Source organism: Hyaena hyaena, unplaced genomic scaffold, assembly GCF_003009895.1.
Source record: "Hyaena hyaena isolate Hyena2069 unplaced genomic scaffold, ASM300989v1 scaffold_471, whole genome shotgun sequence".
In the NCBI taxonomy this organism is placed as follows: domain Eukaryota; kingdom Metazoa; phylum Chordata; class Mammalia; order Carnivora; family Hyaenidae; genus Hyaena; species Hyaena hyaena.
Window position 1 is genome coordinate 147,603 of NW_024081102.1, and position 22,159 is coordinate 169,761.

General features: G+C 42.4%; 1 protein-coding gene across 1 annotated transcript in view; it reads left to right on the forward strand.

Moving 5' to 3' along the window:
* Positions 1–22,159, forward strand: part of CNTNAP2 (contactin associated protein 2) — a gene marked incomplete at its 5' end in the record, with an annotated part of 359,481 nt that overhangs the window by 135,223 nt on the left and 202,099 nt on the right. Inside the window, one exon of the mRNA XM_039253885.1 lies at positions 18,631–18,867. Within this exon, the coding sequence (XP_039109816.1) occupies positions 18,631–18,867 (237 nt within the window). The remainder of the gene's footprint in view (positions 1–18,630; positions 18,868–22,159) is intronic.

Below are 22,159 nucleotides of genomic sequence, written 5' to 3' on the forward strand. Positions count from 1 at the left end.
GAGACATATTTTTCTTAATAGGTGGAGAATAGCAGACATGCTCAAGGTCATTATCAAGGCATGAGCAATGCCAGGCTGGGTTGAGCCAGAGCACATGTTGGCACAGAGACATGAAGGAGTTGGGAGCCCTGGCAGCTGAAGCAGGAGTGTCGGTGCTGCGAGGGGGCAGGGTGTCTTCTGGGACCTCGGCCTGCAGCCCGTGGCCAGCCCGGGGCCCTGTCAGGGAGCTGACCAGTGTGAGCCATTGAGGAGAGCCAGGCAGGCTATTCAAGGCAGGTGGCTGGTGTAGAGGTTGATTGCGGTAAGCCAGACACAGGCCAGTGCATGTAACTGTGCAGGGCGGTAGTTTAAGAAGGAGGTCAGAGTTCAGGAGGGCTGAAGGCTGCTTTGGAAGGTTCAGGAAGGTTCAAGCTCCTCAGTGGCTCTTTGAGAACCCTAACTAATGACAAATGTCCAGGCTCAACTCATTTGACTCTGACCTCTTCTGAAATCTCTCTGGAGGTTAAAGAAGGCCATCCCTACTGTGTAAGACAAAACCCAGAAGGAGCTGAAAAACCACACTCATTCCTTAAGGATCTTTTGTGTTCTGTGAGAAGCCTGGCTGGAGACAGGAGAAGCGCTGTCTTCAGGACTAAGAGCAAACCTCTTCCTCCAACACTTTGTCAGGAAACTCCTCCTGAGCTTCCCCTTGAGCTCATGGCCGAGTTGTCCTCCTGATGAATGAGGATAGAGTGCTATGGCCATTCTCTGAGCCAAGCGTGGCCAGCAGCCCCATAAAATAGCCCAACTTCCCCAAACTCGATGATATAGCTTGTTCGGTCAGCTGCTCCTCACCCCCTCTGTATTCCAGAATCATGAATGGATCATTCCACGGCCATCTGAAATGCAGTGCCATTGGGAAAGCAAAAATCAACATTTGTTGTCTGAAAGGGAGAAAAATGGAATTCTGGCCATGAAGTGTACCAAAATCTGTATATGAATAGAACAGTTCTTTTTAGTATCCAAAAAGTTTAGAATAAAAAATATACAATCCAAGTAGCAGGAATTAAAACCCAAAAAATCAGTTGCTTGTCCCCGTTTCCTGCAAGCCTGCCTCAGTAACAACAACATAAACACCGGCCAGCATGTCCTGGGCAACAGACACTTCAAGGCCAAGTACTCCACATCCTTTATTTACCTCTTATAAAGCAAATACCTCTTATAAAGAATTACTCATTTCTCCTTTATTTTCACAGTGAAGAAACTAAAGCTAAAGATTAGTTAATAGCCCAAAGCTGTGCAGCTGGTAAGAGACAGAGCTGGGATTTGATCCCTCATAGTCTGACTCCAGAGATCCAGCCCTTAAGGGTTCATCTTGTCAAAGCAGAAATTACACACTGACGTTAAACAGGCAAGGAAGGTTTCACTCAAGGTTACTACAGAGGGGAGGGAGGCCACAACTCAGTCTGGGCTCAACTCTGCGGAAACAGTGGAAGAGGGTTGTTTTTCGTGTGTTGTTTTTTAATTGTGGTAAAATACACAATGGCAAGTTTTTAAGAGTAGGATAGAAGAGATCCTAGGCCATCTGTGTTTGCTAACAACTTTACCCAAAGGAAAAGTCGACTTTCTCCTCTCTTCCTGGCAGGAGGTAGTTTTACAACTTGGAGTGAGGGGCCACCCTCCCCCAGGAACTAAGAGACACAGGCAGTAGCTCCCTGGACGTTTACATTTCAGAGAGATGAGAAAGACATTCCTGGGTTGTAAAACTGGCAAAAAGACCTTTGAAAAGATTTACATATCAAAGGGGAAGAGAAAGAATTTACAATTAGGAGCTTTCTTAAGTAAATGTTTTAAGAAAAGGGAAGTCAGGGGCCTCTGGGTCGGGAAGAAACTGGTCTCAAGTTGAGTCAAGCTGAGGGGAATGCTGCCGCCATCTTGGTCGGTCTATACCAGCGTTTCTCTTGTAGGGTGATAGTGTGGTCCACCAGGTACCTGGAAAAGCCTGCCGGCTTCGGGGTGCCGACCCCACCTACAGGCTGCAGGCAGAACTTCCTGCAATGCATAGGAGAATCCATCCGGAAAGACCTTGGTTCACCCTAGATGGCAGCTGGGCCCCCATGAGGAAACAGTGCTGTCAGTTACAGTATAGAATAGGAGACTAGGAGGTCTGCCCTGGCCTGAGTCGGCCCTGGCAAGTATTTTACAAAGTCAAAATGACAAAGACCATGGGCAGAAGACCATGGGCAGACACAGACACAAAGCATTTGGGAAAAGAAGAGAAGCAGAAGCAGTCTTGGTGGGGAACGAGCCCCCTTACTTGACAGTCTCTGTGATATGAAAATAAGCTGTTGTATCTTTTTTACTTACTTTGGTAAACCCTTTGCAAGGGTTGTCAAAGTCAACACAGATCTCTCCAGAACCCACAGGGGTCTAAAAACGTCCATAATTCTGGTCTTCTTTCCATGATCTCTCAGTGTAACCGAACCTAAGTCCATCTGCCCAATGCAAAGGAAAGCCAGCCACTAACACATCAAGTTGCATCAAGGAAAGAGTTTCTTCAAGAGGTAGCCAAACAAAGAGAAAAAAGGAAAAGCCTCAGAACCACCTCTCCAAAGTGGGAGGGAACAAATGTTTATAACCCTGGGAATTGAGGTTACACACATTTATGAAAAGGGCAGAGAAACTTAGGACTGTTCATTAGGAAAGTGGGACATGTATGGAGTGATGTGGGCATAGCATACGTCCCACATTCACCATGGGGTGGAGATGTAACATCAGAAGAAAGCAAAATGCAGCCCCAGATTCTGTTACCTGGTGAAATGGGGAGACCGCAGGCCCTAGGGCCTTGACCCAGCCCATCCCAGAGAGGTCGCCAAAGGTTCTTGGTCTTGTCAGGAGAAAGAATTCAAGGACAGACCACAACACAGCAGACGAGTAACATAAGCAGGAAAGTTTGTTGAAGTGACTGTCCACTCCCAAGATGTGAGAGCGTGTGAGCACAAGAGAAAGAGCTGTGTGCCGTGGGATTTGGGTTTCTATCTCTTACTGACAGTTGTTAACTGGAGAGTGGAATATGCATTACTTGGGAGGGGGAGTTCTTGGAAGCAGAGTTTTGTGCCTTTTCTTTCCTTATTCAGTCAGGAGTTTCTAATCATGGCACCCTCCCTCTTTGGCCTGTGTGGTTTGATCTGGCTTCTTGTGAAAGCCTCTGACTTTCCCCATCACTGGCCAAGTCTTCCTCATTGCTGGCCTCCAGGCATCCTGATGGAACCTAATTGCCTACTTGAACAGCCTTGGGAGGTTATCTTGGGACAAAAAGAAGGAGCTGTGAGCATGCCCTGCGAACTGGATGGGGTCTTGGGCTCATCATCTCAGGTAAGGAAAGCAGAGCTTTGCTTATTCCCAGGCTGGAACCATATCGGCTGGCCTTGAGTCCAGGCTGCTATGGAGGCAGCTAGTGGGTTTGTTCATGGGGACTGAAAAGATGCAATAGCTTATGAGGAGAAAACACTTCTGCAAAAAAACAAGCTTTAAACTTTCTGCTACTTTCAACTTCATTCACCCTGGAGGGCATGGTTTTGCCAGCAAGCATCCCACCCACCATCTTTTATGAAATACTTTCTTGTCTTGAAAGTATGGCAGTGTACTCACCCACTTTTCTTTCCACTTTTGCCTGCCATGACTTAGTCTCTCCTGTGAGTCTCTTCCTCTCATTGACCACTAGATATTGAAGCTTCACACAACCTTCCTCTCTTCTCCATCCATCCATTTCCCCAAGTGATCTCATCCAGTCCAGTGGCATCCAATACTATCTATGGACCAATGACTCTTAAATTGAAATCTCCAGGCTTCACTTCTCCCAGAAACCCTGCATGCACTTATCCAACTGTCTACTTAGCACCTCAGCTTGGATGTCCAATGGGCATCTCAGAGAAAACATGGCAGGCTCTTGATGCCTACCCCAAACCTGTTCTTCCAACAACCTTCCCATTTCCATAAATGACATCACCACCTACCCATCTTTGCTTGAACCCAAAATTTGGAGTTGCCCTTGATTCCCCTCTTTCCCTCATCACTGTCCATCAGGAGTAAGTCTTGTGACTCTACTTCTAGACTGTGCCTGAGGTGCGTACACTGGCCTCCATTACCACAAGTCCTACCCTAGTCAAAGCCACGGTTGTGTCTTGCTTGAACTGTTGCAGGATGTCTCCTGGATGGTTTCCACAGTTGTAGTATGTGCTGTGGATACACCAAGCTTATTCCTGATCTAGAGTATTTGCCCTGGCTGCTTTCTCTGCCTGAAATACCTCCCCAGACACTGATGAGGTCAGGTCCTTCTTGTTCTTCATGTCTCAGATTCTGTTACCTTCTCAGGGAGGCCTTCTCTGACCACTCAATCAGAAGTAAAGCAGTCACTTCCCATTTTACATTCTCCTTGGAACATGTGATCTTTTCTTTTCTTTTTTTCCTTTTCTGCATCCTTTCCCTAGAAGGTAGGCTTTATGACAACAGAGATCTAGAATAATGCTGTGGGGGTTGCCCAGTGAGAACTGGCTGAGTATAAAGTGGAATGAGTAAGTACATGCTGTCTTGCTTATTACTTCTCTGAGTTAATAATCATATTGCCATCTTTGGAAATACCTTTTTCACAGGGTACCACAGACTGAAATCAAGCATGACAGAAGCCAAAAAAAAAAAAAAAAGAGAGAGAGAGAGAGAGAGAAACAGAGACAGAGACAGAGACAGAGACAGAGAGTCTCAGAATTTTATGAAAGATAGTATCTCAATCCAGTCCAGGCCCTAAATACAGTTTTCAGTCTCCTTCTTTCAAGGTGAGGCCTTATCTGTTTGGTAGTAGCCAAGATGCTAGCTAGCACCCTAATGCAAAGAGCTTCTGCCCTGACCCTTATAAGTGGTCCCCTGGTTCTCCCTCAGACACAGATATGGAGCAGTATGGCTAGAAACCACAGCTGTCAGTAAAATAATAAAATCAAATGATTCACTAGGTAAAATGTCATATAAACATCACTAGAAGAAATCAACAAGCTATCTACAAAGCAAAAGGGCAAATAAAATGCAGAGACTGCTTCAAGGAATGGGACTCCCTCACAACTGCTCACCAGGAGGGTCCCCAATGCTTACTCTTGTCCTAACATGACTGCCTTTCTCCAAGTGGAGCGAGGCCATGTCTGACTTTCTTGATAGAACTGCCTCTTGCCCCTTCTTGATACTCTTGATAGAACTCTTGATACTCTTGATAGAACTGCCTCTTGCCCCTTCACTCCACCACAGGAGAGGCCACCCCTTAGTAGTCACTCTAAGTTTTCCTACCCTCAGGCCTTTAGTGGTTAAAGCTTATCAGTTTTTATAATTCTAGCTCTCTGTTATACAGTTAGAGCTTTATCATATTAAGTAACTTATGATACACATTATTTTTTCCTTGGTTTCTTATACTCCCAACATAATCAGATTGACTGTGTGCTTTTATCCTCTTTTGAGATCCAACAAGGTAGCCTGTGACCTGCCTGTTTCCACAGGTTCTAAGCCACTCTTCTAAGGCAGAGGTCACATGCATGCAAGCCTTTAGAGAGATTCGGGACCTACCAATAGAGCCAATCCTGCAGTTCGCCTTCTGTGTAAAAAAGCTCATGTGTCGCAAAGAAGGGCTTCAGGGACTCCATGGTCTTCCTCCCAATTTTCTCATGGCAACTGGCATGGTCTGATCCAGAGAAGTCATTTTAAAGAATTTTTTTAATGTTTATTTATTTATTTTGAAAGAGAGAGAGCAGAGGAGGGGGGCAGAGAGAGAGAGAGAATCCCAAGCAGGCTCTGCGCTGTTAGTGCAGAGCCCAGTGAGGGGCTCAGACTCACAAACCAGGAGATCACGACCTGAGCTGAAACCAAGAGTCGAACGCTTAACTGACTGAGTCACCAAGGTGCCCCTAGAGAAGTCATTTTAATGCAAAGGCGCCAACTTTGCCAGCAGCGTGGAGAATTTTTTCAACAGATTTACAATTTCACCTACACATTTTTTATACTTTCTGTAAGGACCGGACTAGAGCTCATGATCATTAGTTGCAACTGTCACACAAAAAGATTGTAATCAAAGAAATTAGTGTCGTGAGGCAACTGTCGAGGAGGGGACGGGCGTTCACAGCCCCACTGACCCTCCCGCGATTCCCTGAGAAGGTGAAACAACCCCGCTTCACTAGCCCGAGTGAGCACAGTTAGCCCTCGATGCCTTATTCTACCCTCTCTTCTCCCATCAGCCCTGCTGACTGGGTTCCGCCCAGCAGGAATGCACGGGGCCCACCTCCCTGTCCTGTTGTCATATCCTGGTGGTGTTCCTCACTTATTTTAACTTCTCTTTATTATGCTTCTCCTTTCTACCCAGCTCCATTCTCTCCCCATCGCTGGCACCCACTCAAGTGTATTTTATGTATGGCCTCCCAGCCCCATGCTTGATATACCTGTTCAAAATATATGTATGTTTTGGAAACTTGATAGTATTGCCTTCCGCATGTCATGATTTATATAAATGATATTGTACTACAAATCTCATCTGTTTCTCGCTCTTTCGCTCAGCCGTATGTTTTTAAAATGTATTTGTTTAGCTCTGTGAATACTGCGTGTACAGTGTTCCATTATGTGTGCATCCATGCTTTATTTATTCCATCCCCTAAAGATGAATACCTGAATTCCCCAAACCCTTGACCACTGCAGCCATTCTCTGAATATGTTTATGCATGTCCTCCTGTTGTTCGAGGGTTTCTCCTGTGGGTGCGTGTGTGTGTCCTCACGTGTCCAGGAGAATTACTGAATTGTAGGGGATATGCATGTTTAATTTTAATTAAAATAAGCACTGCTTGTCCGATCAGTTTCTGCGTGTAAGCATCAAACTTTATTGGTTGAATTATCCCTTTCTGTCAATAGTCTATCATTGGTAGCTCTGTATAATTTGAGGCTATTTTGCTAGCTAGGTGAGTTCGTGATCTTTTTGATTTATTGCCTCTTTATTCACTATAACGTTTTCCATCTCACAGTTTTATCTTTGCTCTTTAAACTACTGTAGTTTCCTCCTGGTTGTTATTAATACTTGCCTGGTGTTTTGTACAGATATTTGTATTTTTTATTGTATCTCAGCTATCATAATGCTGAATTCTTTAAAAATCTAATTTGAGAATCTCTATTCACTTATTGTAACTATTGTTATTTCATAAGGGAAGACTTCTGCCACCTTACCTTGCGTTTTTGATTTACTCTGTTTTGTTTATTTGTTTGCCCACCCACCCGCATCTACTTTCCATTGATTCAAATGAATATTACTCTACTGGTTTGAAAGTTATAGATTCCACTTTCATTTTTCTGGCAGCTATTCCTAACTTATTAAGACTCATAGTTATGCTTTTTTTTCTCTATCATCCACAAAAACAAATCAATATCACTGTTCTGAATAAGATAAAAGACCAAGAATACTCTTACCTCTTTCCCCACCTCACTGCCTGTCATGGTGATATCATTTAGAGTTTTAATTGCAGAATCTTATCAATATAATTATTTTAATTGCATTTACCAAGTTTTTCTCTTTTTTTCCTCTTATTTCCCATATCTTATCACCTTTTGAATTCAGTTCCCTTCTTTTTTTTTTTTTTTTAATATTTTTATTTATTTCTAGGAGAGAGAGACAGACAGCGTGAGCAGGGAGGGTCAGAGAGAGGGAGATACAGACTCCGAAACAGGCCCCAGGCTCCGAGCCGGCAGTCAGCACAGAGCCCAAAGCAGGGCTCAAACCCACGAACCGCGAGATCATGACCCAAGCGAAAGTCGGACGCTCAACCGACTAAGCCACCCAGGCGCCCCTAATTCAGTTCCCTTCTTACTCAAGAGCAGTTCTGTCTAAAAAAGACTGCATAAGGGGGCACCTGGGTGGCTCAGTCATTTGAGTGTCCAACTTTGGCTCAGGTCATGATCTCACGGTTCATGAATTGGAGCCCTGCGTCGGGCTCTGTGCTGACAGCTCAGAGCCTGGAACCTGCTTCAGATTCTATGTCTCCCTCTCTCTTGTCCCTCCCCTGCTCACATTCTATGTCTCTCTCTAAAAATTAAATAAACATAATTTTTTTAAGAATAAAGACTGCATAAGTAAATCCTTCCAAGACACATGCTTACAAATATCTTCACTGGTTGCCATATTTAAATCAACATTGAAAATACTGTCTTTTATCAGCAAAGTTGCTATTGAGAAGTTAGATGTAAGTTACAGTCTTATTACTGATCTTCTCTTTCTTTTCCTTTACTATTTCTTAACTATAATGCAGCACTCTCAGCCTTTTGGGGGCCAGTCTGCTAAAGTCTGCTTTCCTCTTCCCAGAAAGATGTTTTATATGAATAACATAAAATACACCAAATTATAAAAGAAACCAAATATAGTGAAATTAAGTTATCAAACATCTAAAACAACAAATTCAAATTCATAATAAATAGTAATATTAGTGCTGTAAATAACAAGACCTAGCATCAGGCCTAATAACTACTTGAAGTTCAAGTTCCTCGTGATCATAAATGATACTTCAAAAGATCTATAACTCTAATATAATAGGAACATATCTATGATTTTCTAACAGCAATAACGATGCAGATACCACTAATCTTGCTGCAATTTTCCCTACAGTCCTAATTGAAGAAAATGCTAAATTTCATTTAGAGGCTAGTCAAAATTTTGAACATGGAAGGTGTTTCCCATCCTGCTCTCCAGCCTCCTGACTCCCGTATATGAACGCCTGGGGTTTGGGGCTCAGGTTACAAACCACAGCTATAGGCATAGGTGTGGGATTTTTTCTTATCTACTCTGTTTAGTATTAGTATATATTTTATATTTTCTGTTGCTAGTATAGCTTATATACTCTGTTTAGTATGAGCCATTCTGTTCTAGAATATTCTGAATCATTATTTCTTCAAACAGTTCCTTCCCCCAAGTTACTCTTTTCTTTTGAGGCTGTTAATACACAAATGATAGCACTTCTACTCTCCACAGTCCTTAACTTTTCTTTCATTTTTCTAACCACATTATCCTTTCCTGTTGCCTTTGGGGACGGTTTACTGACCCAACATTTCAGCCCCTAATATGTTCTTCTGCTCTGTCTTGTCTGCTTTCCATGCCCTCCTTAGAAATCTTTATTTATTATTATATTATGGTTTTTTGATTCTCAACATCTCCAACCAATTCTTCTTCATAATGGTTTGTCACCACCCCATGTTTCCAATATCCATGGAGGAACCACTATGCTAATCTCGCTGCTTTTTCGTGTCAGCACAACAATTAAGATGCCAGTCGTGCTGGTTCCTGTGTGCCTGCTCTCTTATAGTTCTGTCCCTCTGATACAGGAGCCCTTCCCTCATAGTGTGGGCTTTCCTCCAAAGCCTTGTCAACAGACAAGCTCATGTCCATTCCCTTGAGATTACAAAATGCATCCTCCAGTGTTGTCTGTCTAAGGGGAGAAGCTAGCACTCAGGCCCTGAGCCATGCTCCTCTAGGAAAGTTGAGCATGAGGAGAAAGCATTCGTCTCAGGATGTGGAAGGGCTAGTTCCCATACACCTCAATCCTTTCCTGTTCCTACCTCCAAGTGTCTCTCACGTCCCCACACACAACTTCAAAATGCCTCCCCCCTACCCAGGACAGCCATCTTCTGCTGTAATTGATTCTTAAACCAGAGGCATACCTTTATCTCCTAAAGCTGCCCTCTCACTACTATACCAAAAGGTCCATCTCAAAAATAAGCAGATCAAATAGCCTCTGATGATTTCCTTGTTTTCCGTGACCTCCCAGTACTATTTAACATTCATACCCAAACCCTCCTTGCAGTACTGAGCTCAGAGAGTGCCACTGTTCTGTCCTCAGCCTCTCTGCTAGCTCCTCTCTTTCTCTCCTCTCCATCCTCTCTTCTTTTTCCCCACCCTCATGTCTTGGAAAGCTCATACATCCTGGAAAGATTGTGATCAGAGCCATGCTGATCCCTCCCGGATACATAAATCCAGCCTTGACCTGGGACTGACATCTGCAAAGGCTTGTTTGAAGTCTGCCGTCTGAGAGAGGGACAAGGTGACAGGTGAAAGCAGCACTGGGGATTCTTGACTGGATGAAAGAGACTGGATCTGGTGGTTTAAAAAGTAGACTTAAAAAGACAGATAATGAAGACAGAGAGACAGGTGCATCTGCCTGGTTCAGGTTCCTGGCCTCATGTGAGTGTGTGTGTGTGTGTGTGTGTGTGTGTGTGTGTGTGTGTGTGTGTCTTAGAGAGAAGGAGAAAATCTAAGATATATTAAATACATTAAAAACAACAAAAAGAAGAGGCCTCTTTTGCTCCAAAGATAAGCAATATTCACCAGCAGGACACATAACAAGAATAATAACATACAGATATTTGTAAAAGAAATATTTAGACAGGGTTCTAAGCTGATGTATTTAAAATTTGGGTTTGCATTGAAATCTACTAAAGTACTATGAATACTTTAACATTTGGATCTGGCTAAGATGTGGTGGTTTATCACGTATTCTCTCTCAGTGCCCACTTCTGTAAGGGACATGGAACTGTAAGAACTAATGCCAAGAGCCATCCTCTGAACCAGCACCTTCAGACCAGGTCTAGTAGGGGTGATCCACCACCCACTATCCGGGACTAAAACCCTTAACTACTCTGGCTTTAAAGTTGAACCTGAGCTTTTGCACCATAAAAAATTATCATTTCAGTAATGGCATCAAAGAAGTGGCCTCTCTGTTGAGCTAGAGATCAGTGTTGACATCTCTATTCCTGGCTCTGAACTGTTGGCACTGCATTCCCCTTTCGGCTTCAGCCATCCTTGTGGCTTCAGGGACAGTATTTTGCCAAGTGGTGAATGGCTCATCTCAGATATTAATCATTCTGTCAGCATTTTCCACTTAAGCACAGCAATGCCTAAAAACAGATTATGCATAGAAGAATCGCCTGTGATACAAGCCCAAGATTCAAGACGGCAGCCATTAGCAAGAGTGCAGGCTTAAAAGCAATAGCCTGGCAGTGAATTATGGTCAATGGCCACTTCTTAGCTGTGTCACACGGGGCACATCGACTCTCTTGGTCTCAGTTTCTTCACCTATAAAGTAAGGATGATAAAAATTGTCTCTGAGAGTTACAACGTGTAGTTTGGAACAATATCTTGTACAGCTAGTATCCAATTAATATTAGCTTTTGAAATAGCTAGTAATTGAACATGCTTGCCCTGCCACCATGGCCTCCAGAATGAATTCAGACCTGCCACCATCTTTCCCATCACAGAGCAACTCACATTTAGATGCAGATGAGTGTTCTGTGCTATCAGAAACCCAGTATTCTCTCAGCCTTTATTTTGAAGTCTCCTTCTAGCTTAAATAGTCTGGATTCACGGATTCTGCATGTCCTTTGCCCTGAGGACATAAGAAAATCCATACAGTGATAATGAACTTTAAAAAAAATCTATTCTATTGAATGAAGTTATGAATGAGCACTCATGAGCATTATCTGCAAAAGCAATTCTCTAAACCCCTGCTCTCTGAGTATGTAAAACTTTTTCATATACGCCCTCTGATATCTAGCTGACATAGGCTTCCCTGATCAATACTCGTTGATCATGCAGCTGCATCGAATAATGTGATCCAACATCCTTTAACTCTCTCCACTACTGAAAGGTCTTCACCGTCCTGAGGCTCTCATCTTAACCAGATAATGGGGGTGTATTTTATACACCTGTACTGACACTGCAGGTTTTTTTCTTATGGGTTCAAGTTGAGAGTCAAGACCTAAGAGGCAATGGTAACATACAGAATAAGAGATACAGCAGGTGCAGCATCTGCAATGAGAGAGGCCACACCTATCCAAGCACATAGTTGTGTTTGCCCTGCTCACCTGCACAGGACAGGAATGGCTGCCCTGGAGAAGGGTGGATAGATCAAAGCCTTGGTGGGTCACTTGGACACAGAGATGTCACACCAGTCTTCCATACCATCCCAGTCATGGGTTCAAGGCCTTCATTCCAGCTCACAGCTCCCCAAATCAAATACAGTCCCACACAGCAGACAAGAGAGAGATAACACCCATCCTAATCCCGAATCTTCCAAAACAACAGTGCAGTTAAAAGGTCTTTCTCTCAGACAGGCCTGGACCAGCCCAAGCTTGACACCAACCCTTTACTACTGTATTAGCCTCCTCAGGCTTCCATAACGGATTACCACTGACCATGGGTTTAAACAACAAATCTATTCTGGAAGCCAGAAGTCCAAGATCAAGATGCCAGGGCTGTTTTCTCCTGAGGCCTCTGCTTCTTACTATGTCCTCACATGGCCATTTTCCTGTGCGCACACAGCCCTGTGTTTCTTCCTCTTCTGGTAAAGAACACTGGTCATACTAGATTAGCACTCACACTTAGGGTCTCATTTAACCTTGGTTACCTCTAAAAAGGCCTTATCCCCCAAATATAATCACAGTGGGGGTTAGTCTTCAACATTGGAATTTTGGGGCAATGCAGTGCTTTCATAAGACCAGAGGTATCAGGTGTCTGTACACTTACCTTAGCCCTATTTAATTTCTTCCATGTCTGTACTTCTGTAGAATTTTGTTTATAATAAATAATAGTAATAATGACAGCTACCATTAACTGAGCATTACCACAAAGTAATGTATTATCACCTATTATTAATATGACCCTGCAAGGTGTATATTGCTATGCTAACTTCACACACAAAGAGATTGAGGCCCGAGAGGAGCAGGGGAGATCACCCAGGCAGTGAGCAGCCAAGCCAGTAAAGGAAAGTAGGTCTTTGGTTTTGTTTTGTTCTTTAATTGTTTTTAACATGTATTCACTTTGGAGAGACAGAGAGAGACAGAGTGTTCATGGGGGATGGGCAGAGAGAGAAAGGAAGACGCAGAATCCGAAGCAGGCTCCAGGCTCTGAGCTCTCAGCACAGAGCCCGACATGCGGCTCAAACTCATGAACCGTGAGATCACAACCTGAGCCAAACTCAGACGTTTAACCGACTGAGCCACCCAGACGCCCCTGAAAGTAAATCTTTATGACCACACAGCTCATGCTTTCCTCACCCCTGTTTGCTGCTTCTTGTCTGTCACACTGTGCCTGGCATCATAGTATATTGTTAATATGGTTGCATTAACCTGCAAGCAAGAAGTAGGTCTCCCTGTCTCCTTAGCAGTGCCTTTCCCAACACGTGCACAGGTGAACCAGTCTGTGGCTTTGCATTTCTCAGCACTGTGTAGCAGCTCCCTTTTTTACCCCTTCCTTCCCCTCCCACCTGCAGGCAGCACCCCCTGCCTCTTTACCCTGAAGCCCTCTTCCCAGGAATATGGTCTTGGATACTCTTTCTTTCTCTTTTTTAAGTTTATTTATTTATTTTGAGAGAGAAAAAGAGAGAGAGAGAGAGGCAGGGGAGGGTGACAGAGAGGGAGAGAAAGAATCCCAAGCAGGCTCCGCATAGTCAGCTTGGAGCCCAACACAGGGCTCAGACTCCTGAACCTCGAGATCATGACCTGAGCTGAAACCAAGAGTCAGAGGCTTCATCGACTGAGCCACCCAGGCACCCCTTGGGTACTCTTTCTGTCAGCTTGTCAGTGGGGTCTATCCTAATGGCCCTATTTAAAATTGTAACCACTCCCACACCACTCTTAGTCCTGATCCCACTTAACACTACCTGACTGCTTTTTCTCATAGTGGACATTACTTTCTAACACACAATGTACTTCACATACTTACTGAATGTATTGTTAAATTTCCCCCTTCCCTCTATAAGTTTATTATAAGCTTTACAAGGGGGGAGACTTTTTTTAAATTTTTTAATGTTATATTTATTTCTGAGAGAGAGAGAGAGAGAAAGTGTGAGCAGGGAAGGGCCAGAAAGAGAGGGAGATAAAGAATCTGAAGCAGGCTCCAGGCTCTGAGCTAGCCGTCAGCACAGAGCCCGACGTGGGGCTCGAACCCACAAACCGTGAGATCATGACCTGAGCCGAACAAAGTCGGACGCTTAACCGACTAAGCCACCCAGGCACCCCAGACTTTTTAAAGACCTTCTAGACATCTAGACAAGGCCCGGCTCATAGTAGACCTGAAATAAGTAATTACTGATGGATACATTAGATTTCCTCTATTAAGCTTTGGTGCGATTCCTTTCTCTGGTGAATGAATGGCCAGTCTCTGTGGGCAAAGGCACTCTGGAATCCCACTTAGCTCCTCAGAAAAAGACTGAGCTCTGAGTTTGAGGACACTGTATTTTTTAGAATTCCTCTTGATCATTATTTTCACCTGTTTTGCTTCATTTAATACCTGATTCTTTTTGCCCCAGTCTTCTGTGCATTTGGTGGTTGTACTATTCGTTATGGGTAGATAAAACCTTTTTATAATTAATCTTTAATTGCAATACTTGAATAGCATTTCACATGAAAAATGATTTACAAATTAAACCCACATCTCACCTTGGATAATTATCACAGGTCTGACTAATGTGCATGAAGCCCTTGCAAGGCAGGGAGCTCTCTCCAATGACAGTGTGTTGATTTTTTAATTAACAAAGGCTAAGTAGCATTTTTGCTTGCAGACCTACAATTTAAACTTCTGACATTTGTCACCAAGAGAGATTTCTATAAAGCACATAAGTTGAACTCAAGTAATTATCACTGATTCTAGTGCATTAACATCTTTTGTATAACATATAATGACCATTTTCAGGACAAAACATTTTGTTCTTCATATCAAGTAGATCAGTAAAAGTACTTTCCAGATCACTGACCCATTTAACAAATCAGGGGTCATCTAAGTAAGAAAAGTGCATAACTTATTTGGTTTTCTTTTATACAGAGAGAAATGGAATTCCAATTTACCTGCTTTATAAATTGAGAAGAGGGAGTACAAAACCTTATTTAATGAATGCAACAAATAAAAATTAGAACACACTCATATCATACGGTCAATTAACAGAAGTAAAGGGAAGGTCAGGCAATAGTACAAAGAAGTAAATTTAGGAGAAACTGAGAGTAATTTACTGAAATATAGAGATGGAGATGCAGTAGTGCAGAGGAAGGTTGTACATCATGCACTGGACTAATTTAGAGCTGGAAGGAACTGGAGACAGAATCTAGTTCAAACTCCCTTTTTATGGACAGGAAAACCTGATGCTGAGAGAGATTAAGTGACTTGATGAGAGCCACACAACTAACCCAAAATGGTCAACAGCCCTGATAGGGAGAGATATACAGGCACAGAGGCAGAAAGACTGATAGATGCAGAGCCTCAGAATGACCAAGATCAAAAAGAATCAAAGACAAAGAGGCAGAGAGAAAAACCCCTTGGGGACTGTATACAGAAATAAGTACACACACATAAATCTATTTACCTTAATGATATCATAAAAATATGATCTAACCTAGATTTATTTGCTCTGCCAACTGGACTTTTCAAATCTTCAAAAATTTTTTTGTATTAACATCTAAAAATCTCTTCTTCAAACTCACAACTATTAGTAAGACCCATTATATAGAAGTTATGTCTAAGTTACAATACATTCCAGATAGATTAAAGATCACAGTGCTAAGAGAAGTGATCATAAAAGTGCTAGAAGAAAATATAGTTGAATAATTATATTATTTCATATTAGGTTTATTATATTATTTTTAGATTAGGCTTTATAAAAGCTTAATACCAAAGGCATAAATTGTACAAATAAGAAAGATGGATAGGACTATATAAACTACATAAACATGCACAGAGAAAAAGAAACACCATATATAAGTTAAAGACATAGTCTGGAAGGATATAGTAGCCAAATTTATAACAGAGTTAAAGCCAAAAATACTGTTATTGATCAATAAGAAATATATCCTCTCCTATTCCCCCAAAATAGGAAAGGACATTAAGAAACAAAAACTAAGAATGGTGAAAACATAAAAATTATCCAACTCACAGTGTTTGAAGCAATACAAATTAAAACAATAAACTCTTTTTTTCTTTAAAAACAACAATAAACTCTTTTTTTTCTTTAGCCCATAAATTCAAAAGGATTCTGCCTAGTGTTCGAATTGACGTCAAAAAGGTGAAATACAGATTGACAAACTCTTAGAGGAAAATGTATTTTAAATGCTTTCAAAATATGTATGCCTTTGTATCCAGCAATTGCACTTCGAAGAATTAATTCTAAGGAAATACTAAACAAGTGTGTAAAGATTTTTACAAGGGTATTTATTAGAGTGTCATGTAAAATGAAAACTAGAGTAAACTTAAAAACCCAATGGTAGGAATAGCAAAATAAGTTACAGAGCATTCACAACATGAGATGTTTTGCAGATGTTAAACAAGATGTTCTAGTCATACATTTATTGCTTGAAAAACGTTTTACAATATATTAAGTGCAAAGAGCAAATTTCAAAACAATGTGTGTATCGTGATCCCATTTCTTCCTTTGCTTTATTTTTTTGTACATATGTATGTTCATAGATAAAAGTAGAAAAGGCTATTTGCTGAAAGTAAAAGTAGTTCTAGCTGAGTAGCATTGCAGATTCTCTTTTTCATCTTGCTTATCAGGGTGTTTATGGTTTCCACAATGAAAAACTATTACATTTGTAATAAAGAAAAGGAGCGGGAGATATCTAAAGACAATGACTTAAAAATTTCTGTGTATTTTGATAGGCTATCATTGTCTTAATTGACTAGTGATGAAAAATTAAATGGCTAGGCGTTTGTTGAACAAAAGGCCCATTGGAAATCCCTTATGGCAAGAGAGAAAGCCATAGTCACTAAAATGATAGACACCAAATTGAAATTTTAACACATGGATTGAAATTCTTCCAAATCACAGCAAAGGCCCAAATTCTCTTCAGCACAGGGGTATATGAAGCTCGGCTGATGAGCAGATTGTGAAATGGGAAATCCTTCAAAGTGGCTGTTTTTTAAGAACTTCTCTTGCCATCTACTATTTCGGAGCTTTGATCAAAAAGGGCATTAAAGTCTCTTCAATTAATCCTTTCCTCAATTATTTTACTTGATAATAAGTAATAATCCCTGGAGAATCATCATTCAAACCTATGTGCCAGACAATGAAAGAAGGCAAGGTTTGGGTTTATAAAGATCACAGAGGCAGTCACTTGCCATTTCATGGCAGAGGATTTACACACCTAAGCAAATGAATCCATCTCTGTGACTAAAGCCTTTGATCCGCCAGCCCCATCTGATAGTTGACTCAATGGTGTGCTTCTTCTCAATATACCAGGATAAGTGATCGGAGTCTATCCCCAGCTACCGGTCTCATCCAAATGCTGACAATCCTATTGATCATGCCGCTTTTAAAGGCATCCCAGCCTGTATCTTGAAAACACGTACATCAGTAGATGTACGTCAGTACATCATCAGTAGTAGATGATGGACCCTGAAGCCCATCATCTGTATTAAATGGTCAACACAGAATGGAGTTTAACACCATACTCAAAAATAAGACAGAACTAACCCAACTTTGCCATTTTAGAACTATGGCTCTTTGAGTAAACCTCAGCCTCCTCATCCATTCCGTGCGGGTAATGATGATAATGCCTGCCTCACCAGGCTCTTGGGTGAATCGAGTGAGTGACATAAGTAAGGTGCTTCGTAGAGTACCTACAACATAGCCCTCAAAAAAATTAAAAAAAGGTAACTTTATTAACAGTATTTTTTTCTAAATCCCCAGCAGGTATTTCTTTTAATCATTTTAACGACTGATCATTCTAATTTCCAGAAAAGTCGTTACTCTGAGATGCAGATGTGTATATAAACTTGAGTTCCTCCTTTTGTACCAGCTGCTTAAAAAAATCATAGCCAAGGTTACTCCAGACATAATTAAATTCACTTGTGATATAATGCTCCAGTGAATCTCTCTATGAAATTTGTTAGGAATATTTTAATATTTTCATGCTCGTGAGCCTCTGTCTAACGCTGTAACTTAGAAAATCACAGTGAACTTGCTCTTTGTGCTATATGCCTTGCAATGGCATTTAGACAAAAGCAGTGAAATCTAACCTGACCTGGTAATAAATGTGGTGTGGCTGACTTCCATGTAAAATTATCAGTTCCAACTTCTGACCCCCTAGAAGCCCTGGGAAGCCTTCATGTGAACTTCAAAGCCAAGTACTACCTAAGACAAAAGCCAGGACCCGGGACGTGCGATCACATTTCAAATGGATTTAAGCCTTCCAACTAATTGACTTGTTAACTATGCTAATATATTCATGTTTCTCTGCCTCTTTATATTTCTTTCAGCAGATAATGCTCTGGAAGTGAATGCTGTGAGATTAAAGAACAAAAACACCTAGAGGTTTCTATAAACTTCTTTAGGAAACCAGATTAGGTTTCCAAAACACTGTATATAATTTTTGTGTATCTCCAAACATTTTCTTTCTGTGGCAAATTTATGGCTTCTTAGAAGACAGCCTCTTTTCATTAGACATTAATGGCCTACGGAGGAAAAGCTTAGAGCTTTTGCTATTAGGTGGGGCCAGCTCGAAAGTGAGAATACTGGCCACTCTTAGCAGTCTCCTCGTCTACCGCCACTGGGTCCGGGAGCCACAGCACAGGTAATCCCGTCTGAGCCCTGTGCCTTCTGTCGTTCCCAGGTGGTGCTGGGGGCCAGCAGGGTTTCCTGGGCTGCATCCGCTCCCTGAGGATGAACGGGGTGACTCTGGACCTGGAGGAAAGAGCAAAGGTCACGTCCGGATTCAAATCTGGATGTTCCGGCCACTGCACCAGCTACGGGGCCAACTGTGAGAATGGGGGCAGGTGCCTGGAGAAGTACCACGGCTATTCCTGCGACTGCTCCAACACGGCCTATGATGGAACTTTCTGCAACAAGGGTAAGACCGAGCCACTTTCCACGGCCACTTTTACAGATAAGCCCATTTTTACAGAAATCATCTATTTTGTGATTTTTAAGCTGTCCACAGTGTGCTCCATTCTGAGAGTATGATGTTCAGAATTCTTCTCCCACCTTCCGTGAGAAGTCTCCCTAAATTACTCTCTGATCTCTGTCATTCACTAAGAGGAGAGGAGCTCTGGGTGTGTGTGTGTGTGAGGAATTCCAGCCAAATTCCAGTAGACCGTGCACAGGCTAGAGCATTCCAAAGCAAATATCCCCATAACACCTTAATGGTGAGTGACAAAGTAGGTGACCTCTGAAAGGGGGACTCAGGCCTGACCCTCCACTCAGGGAGGTCAGAGGGGGTCTGTTGGCGACCTTGCAGACTGATAGATTGTTGCAGCGAATCAGTCAGGGCACCAGCAGTCTGGATGCCCGCCCCCGCCCCCAACCCTCACTGCCAAGAGACTGGATTTGAGCTGGACTCACAAGGAAACCTGTCTGGCCAGTTATTGTCACTATCATTATTATTACCCTTACACCGGATGCCTCTATGAGTGGTTCTCAGCCTTAGCCAAACTGCAGGAATAATGAGATACCACCTCTGATCAGTCAGCTTCAAGCACCTGTTACTAGTGCATCATTTCAGGCTTGAATGAGTCTTTAATCCCTAATAAATTATGCAGAACCAATCAGCAGACTACGGGACCCCAATGCATATGCATGTTGTCATTCAAGAAATACCCTGTGATCCTACACGACTGGAAGGAATGCACTCACCTGGTCTGTGGCTTCATTTCCCATATGTAAATAAGAGGGATGGAGCCAGGCGGAGCTGGTACTTTTCCTAAGCTACCACTGAAATGCATGTAAATCATTCCTCTCTGTCTAAATGAATGTATAGTATTTGGGTAAAGTTTTCTGTCAACGGTCGGTCTATCTCTTAATAAGAAGCTTTACATAAGTAGCCTATTCATACTCTCATGAATACGTGGAGGATGGTTTATGCTGGCATTATTCACACAAGATGCCGCACTGAAGGAGGAATTGTTCCACAACATTCTCTGTACATCCAGGCTACTGTCTGGCGGTGCTGCAATATGAGCATACAGATGAGGTCGAGCAGGGTTTGAAGAATGAGCACGAGACAACAACAGAGGTGGAAAAGAACACCATCACTGAATAATACGGTAACGCATTAACAGTGCTGTTACAGGGCGTTTTTCTGCTCGGAACAACATGGCTCCATGATTTCCCTGTGCCACACAATGAAATGGGTTTACAGAACACATTAATTTTGCACTTGTAGGAATGACAGTCTTGCAATTACCATTCATTGTGCTTGATGCTAATTTAATGTAGTCATTCTGTTGCCAAAGCAATGTCTGAATGCAATCAAGTAAGTCTTAATGCCTGAGAGATTCCACTACATAAGTACCAATCTAAAGAATATCATGATCCCCTTACTTTTTTTGGAGAGTTAGGCTAAACACAATGGCTCATACAGAACTTCCGGGGGTTAATAAGCAATATTCACAAATACAAAGGCAGGGGTATATACCCTCCGGCACAGCCAATGTTAAAATTAAATGAAGCTTGTGTCTTTCCCGTGACAATATTTCAAAGAATTTACACATAGGACACCTAAATATTCTCATAATGTCTGTTTAGCAGGGTGAGTTTACGTTTGATTCCATTCAGGGCTTTCACAGAAATAAAAATAAAAACTGAAAAACATATTTGCAAACTATCTGTGGGCATCTTTCTGAGTCAATACAAGTATCTTCTTGACTTGGGGACAAAAATGGGAGTTCTGGTTGAAAGGAATCGAGCTTCGTTTGCAAGCTCCTTCATGGACTTCATCTTCCCTGTGACGCCTCCAGCCATGTGCCCCCTCTGTTCTGGGTCACCTCCCAGGGTGACTCGAGCCATGTGCAGCTCCTGTGATCACACCCTCAAAATGGGGCTGCAGCCAAAAATCTCAACTTCTAGACAGTGGTCACAGTCACCTGCCAAAGAATGAGTTCATGAAAGTCCTTCGTGAGCCATCCTTTGATAATACAAGTCTGTGCTTGTGGATGTGAGGAGCATTTACATTTTGCTAAGTGAATGATGCAGGTGGACACCTTGACTACATGTTTATACAAAATCACACACACACACACACACACACACACACACACAGGAGGAAAGCAAACTATAAGAAAACACACCAAAATATTGACTTCCATTACTTTTAGGGGAGGTAAAAAGCCCCATATTTAGTTTCATTTCTGTTGTGTGCTATATTTTCTACTCTTTATACAATGATGTATTCTCTGACTTCCTTGTTTGTTCCTGTTTTGGGGAAGAACAGTACTAAGAGGCAGAGTTCTTATCAAGGGTCAACTGTCTCTGCTTAGAAAATATCTGATTGTGAACCAGAAATCAGATACCACCTGGCCATGCTCTCTGGAATGGAATAGTGTCTCGGGTGAAATTGTGTAGAATTAAATCAGCTCCAAAAGATTCATCTCTCAGTGCATTTAACAGAGCCCAGTTCTTTACCCTGCTTGCAGCGCTAGAGGAGGTATTGCCTTGTTGGGGCCAAGTTGTATGAAAATAAAAACCTTGAGACATTTGTGTCACATTCAGCCACATGTAAGGCACACACTAGGATAGGCAAGGACCCAATGTAGCCAAGGGGGACAAATCACCCAGGGGTCTCCCCCACTAGGAGGTCATCAGGGGAATGGTGGCAAATGGGACACACTCTTTAAATTCTCTGGTTTTCTCTCTTCCTCTCTGTCTTTCCTTCCTTCCCTCCCTCCTTTCTCCTTTCTTTCCCTCTTCCCTCCATCTCTCTGTCCCGACCGCCTCCATCTCCATCTACCTCCTCCCCCTTTCTTTTATTCTCCATCCCCCACACCCTGGGAGCACATTCCTTGTCTCAGCCTCAATCTATCTCTGACTCAATCCTGCCACCTCCCCTACCTACTTGCCCTATTTCTCTTTCTCTTGAGTGAATATATGGTTGTGTTTGTAAATCAAATTACCATGAGCTGCCACGTCATTAAGCTCAGGAGGGCAGGGCTAGATTCAAGCAGGTCCCACCTGACAACTCCCTTTTGCTTCATAGATGATGCACCTTTACTCACAATCCCCTGCCAGAAAATCTATATACACGAGAAAGATCTTTCTGCCTTCCTCTAGTTTCTTATCAAGGAGGCTCCCAACTTTCTTCTAATGAATCTATAAAGATTTGATCACCAGCTCAGGCATTAGCTCTCCCAGGGCCACCTGCATGTGAA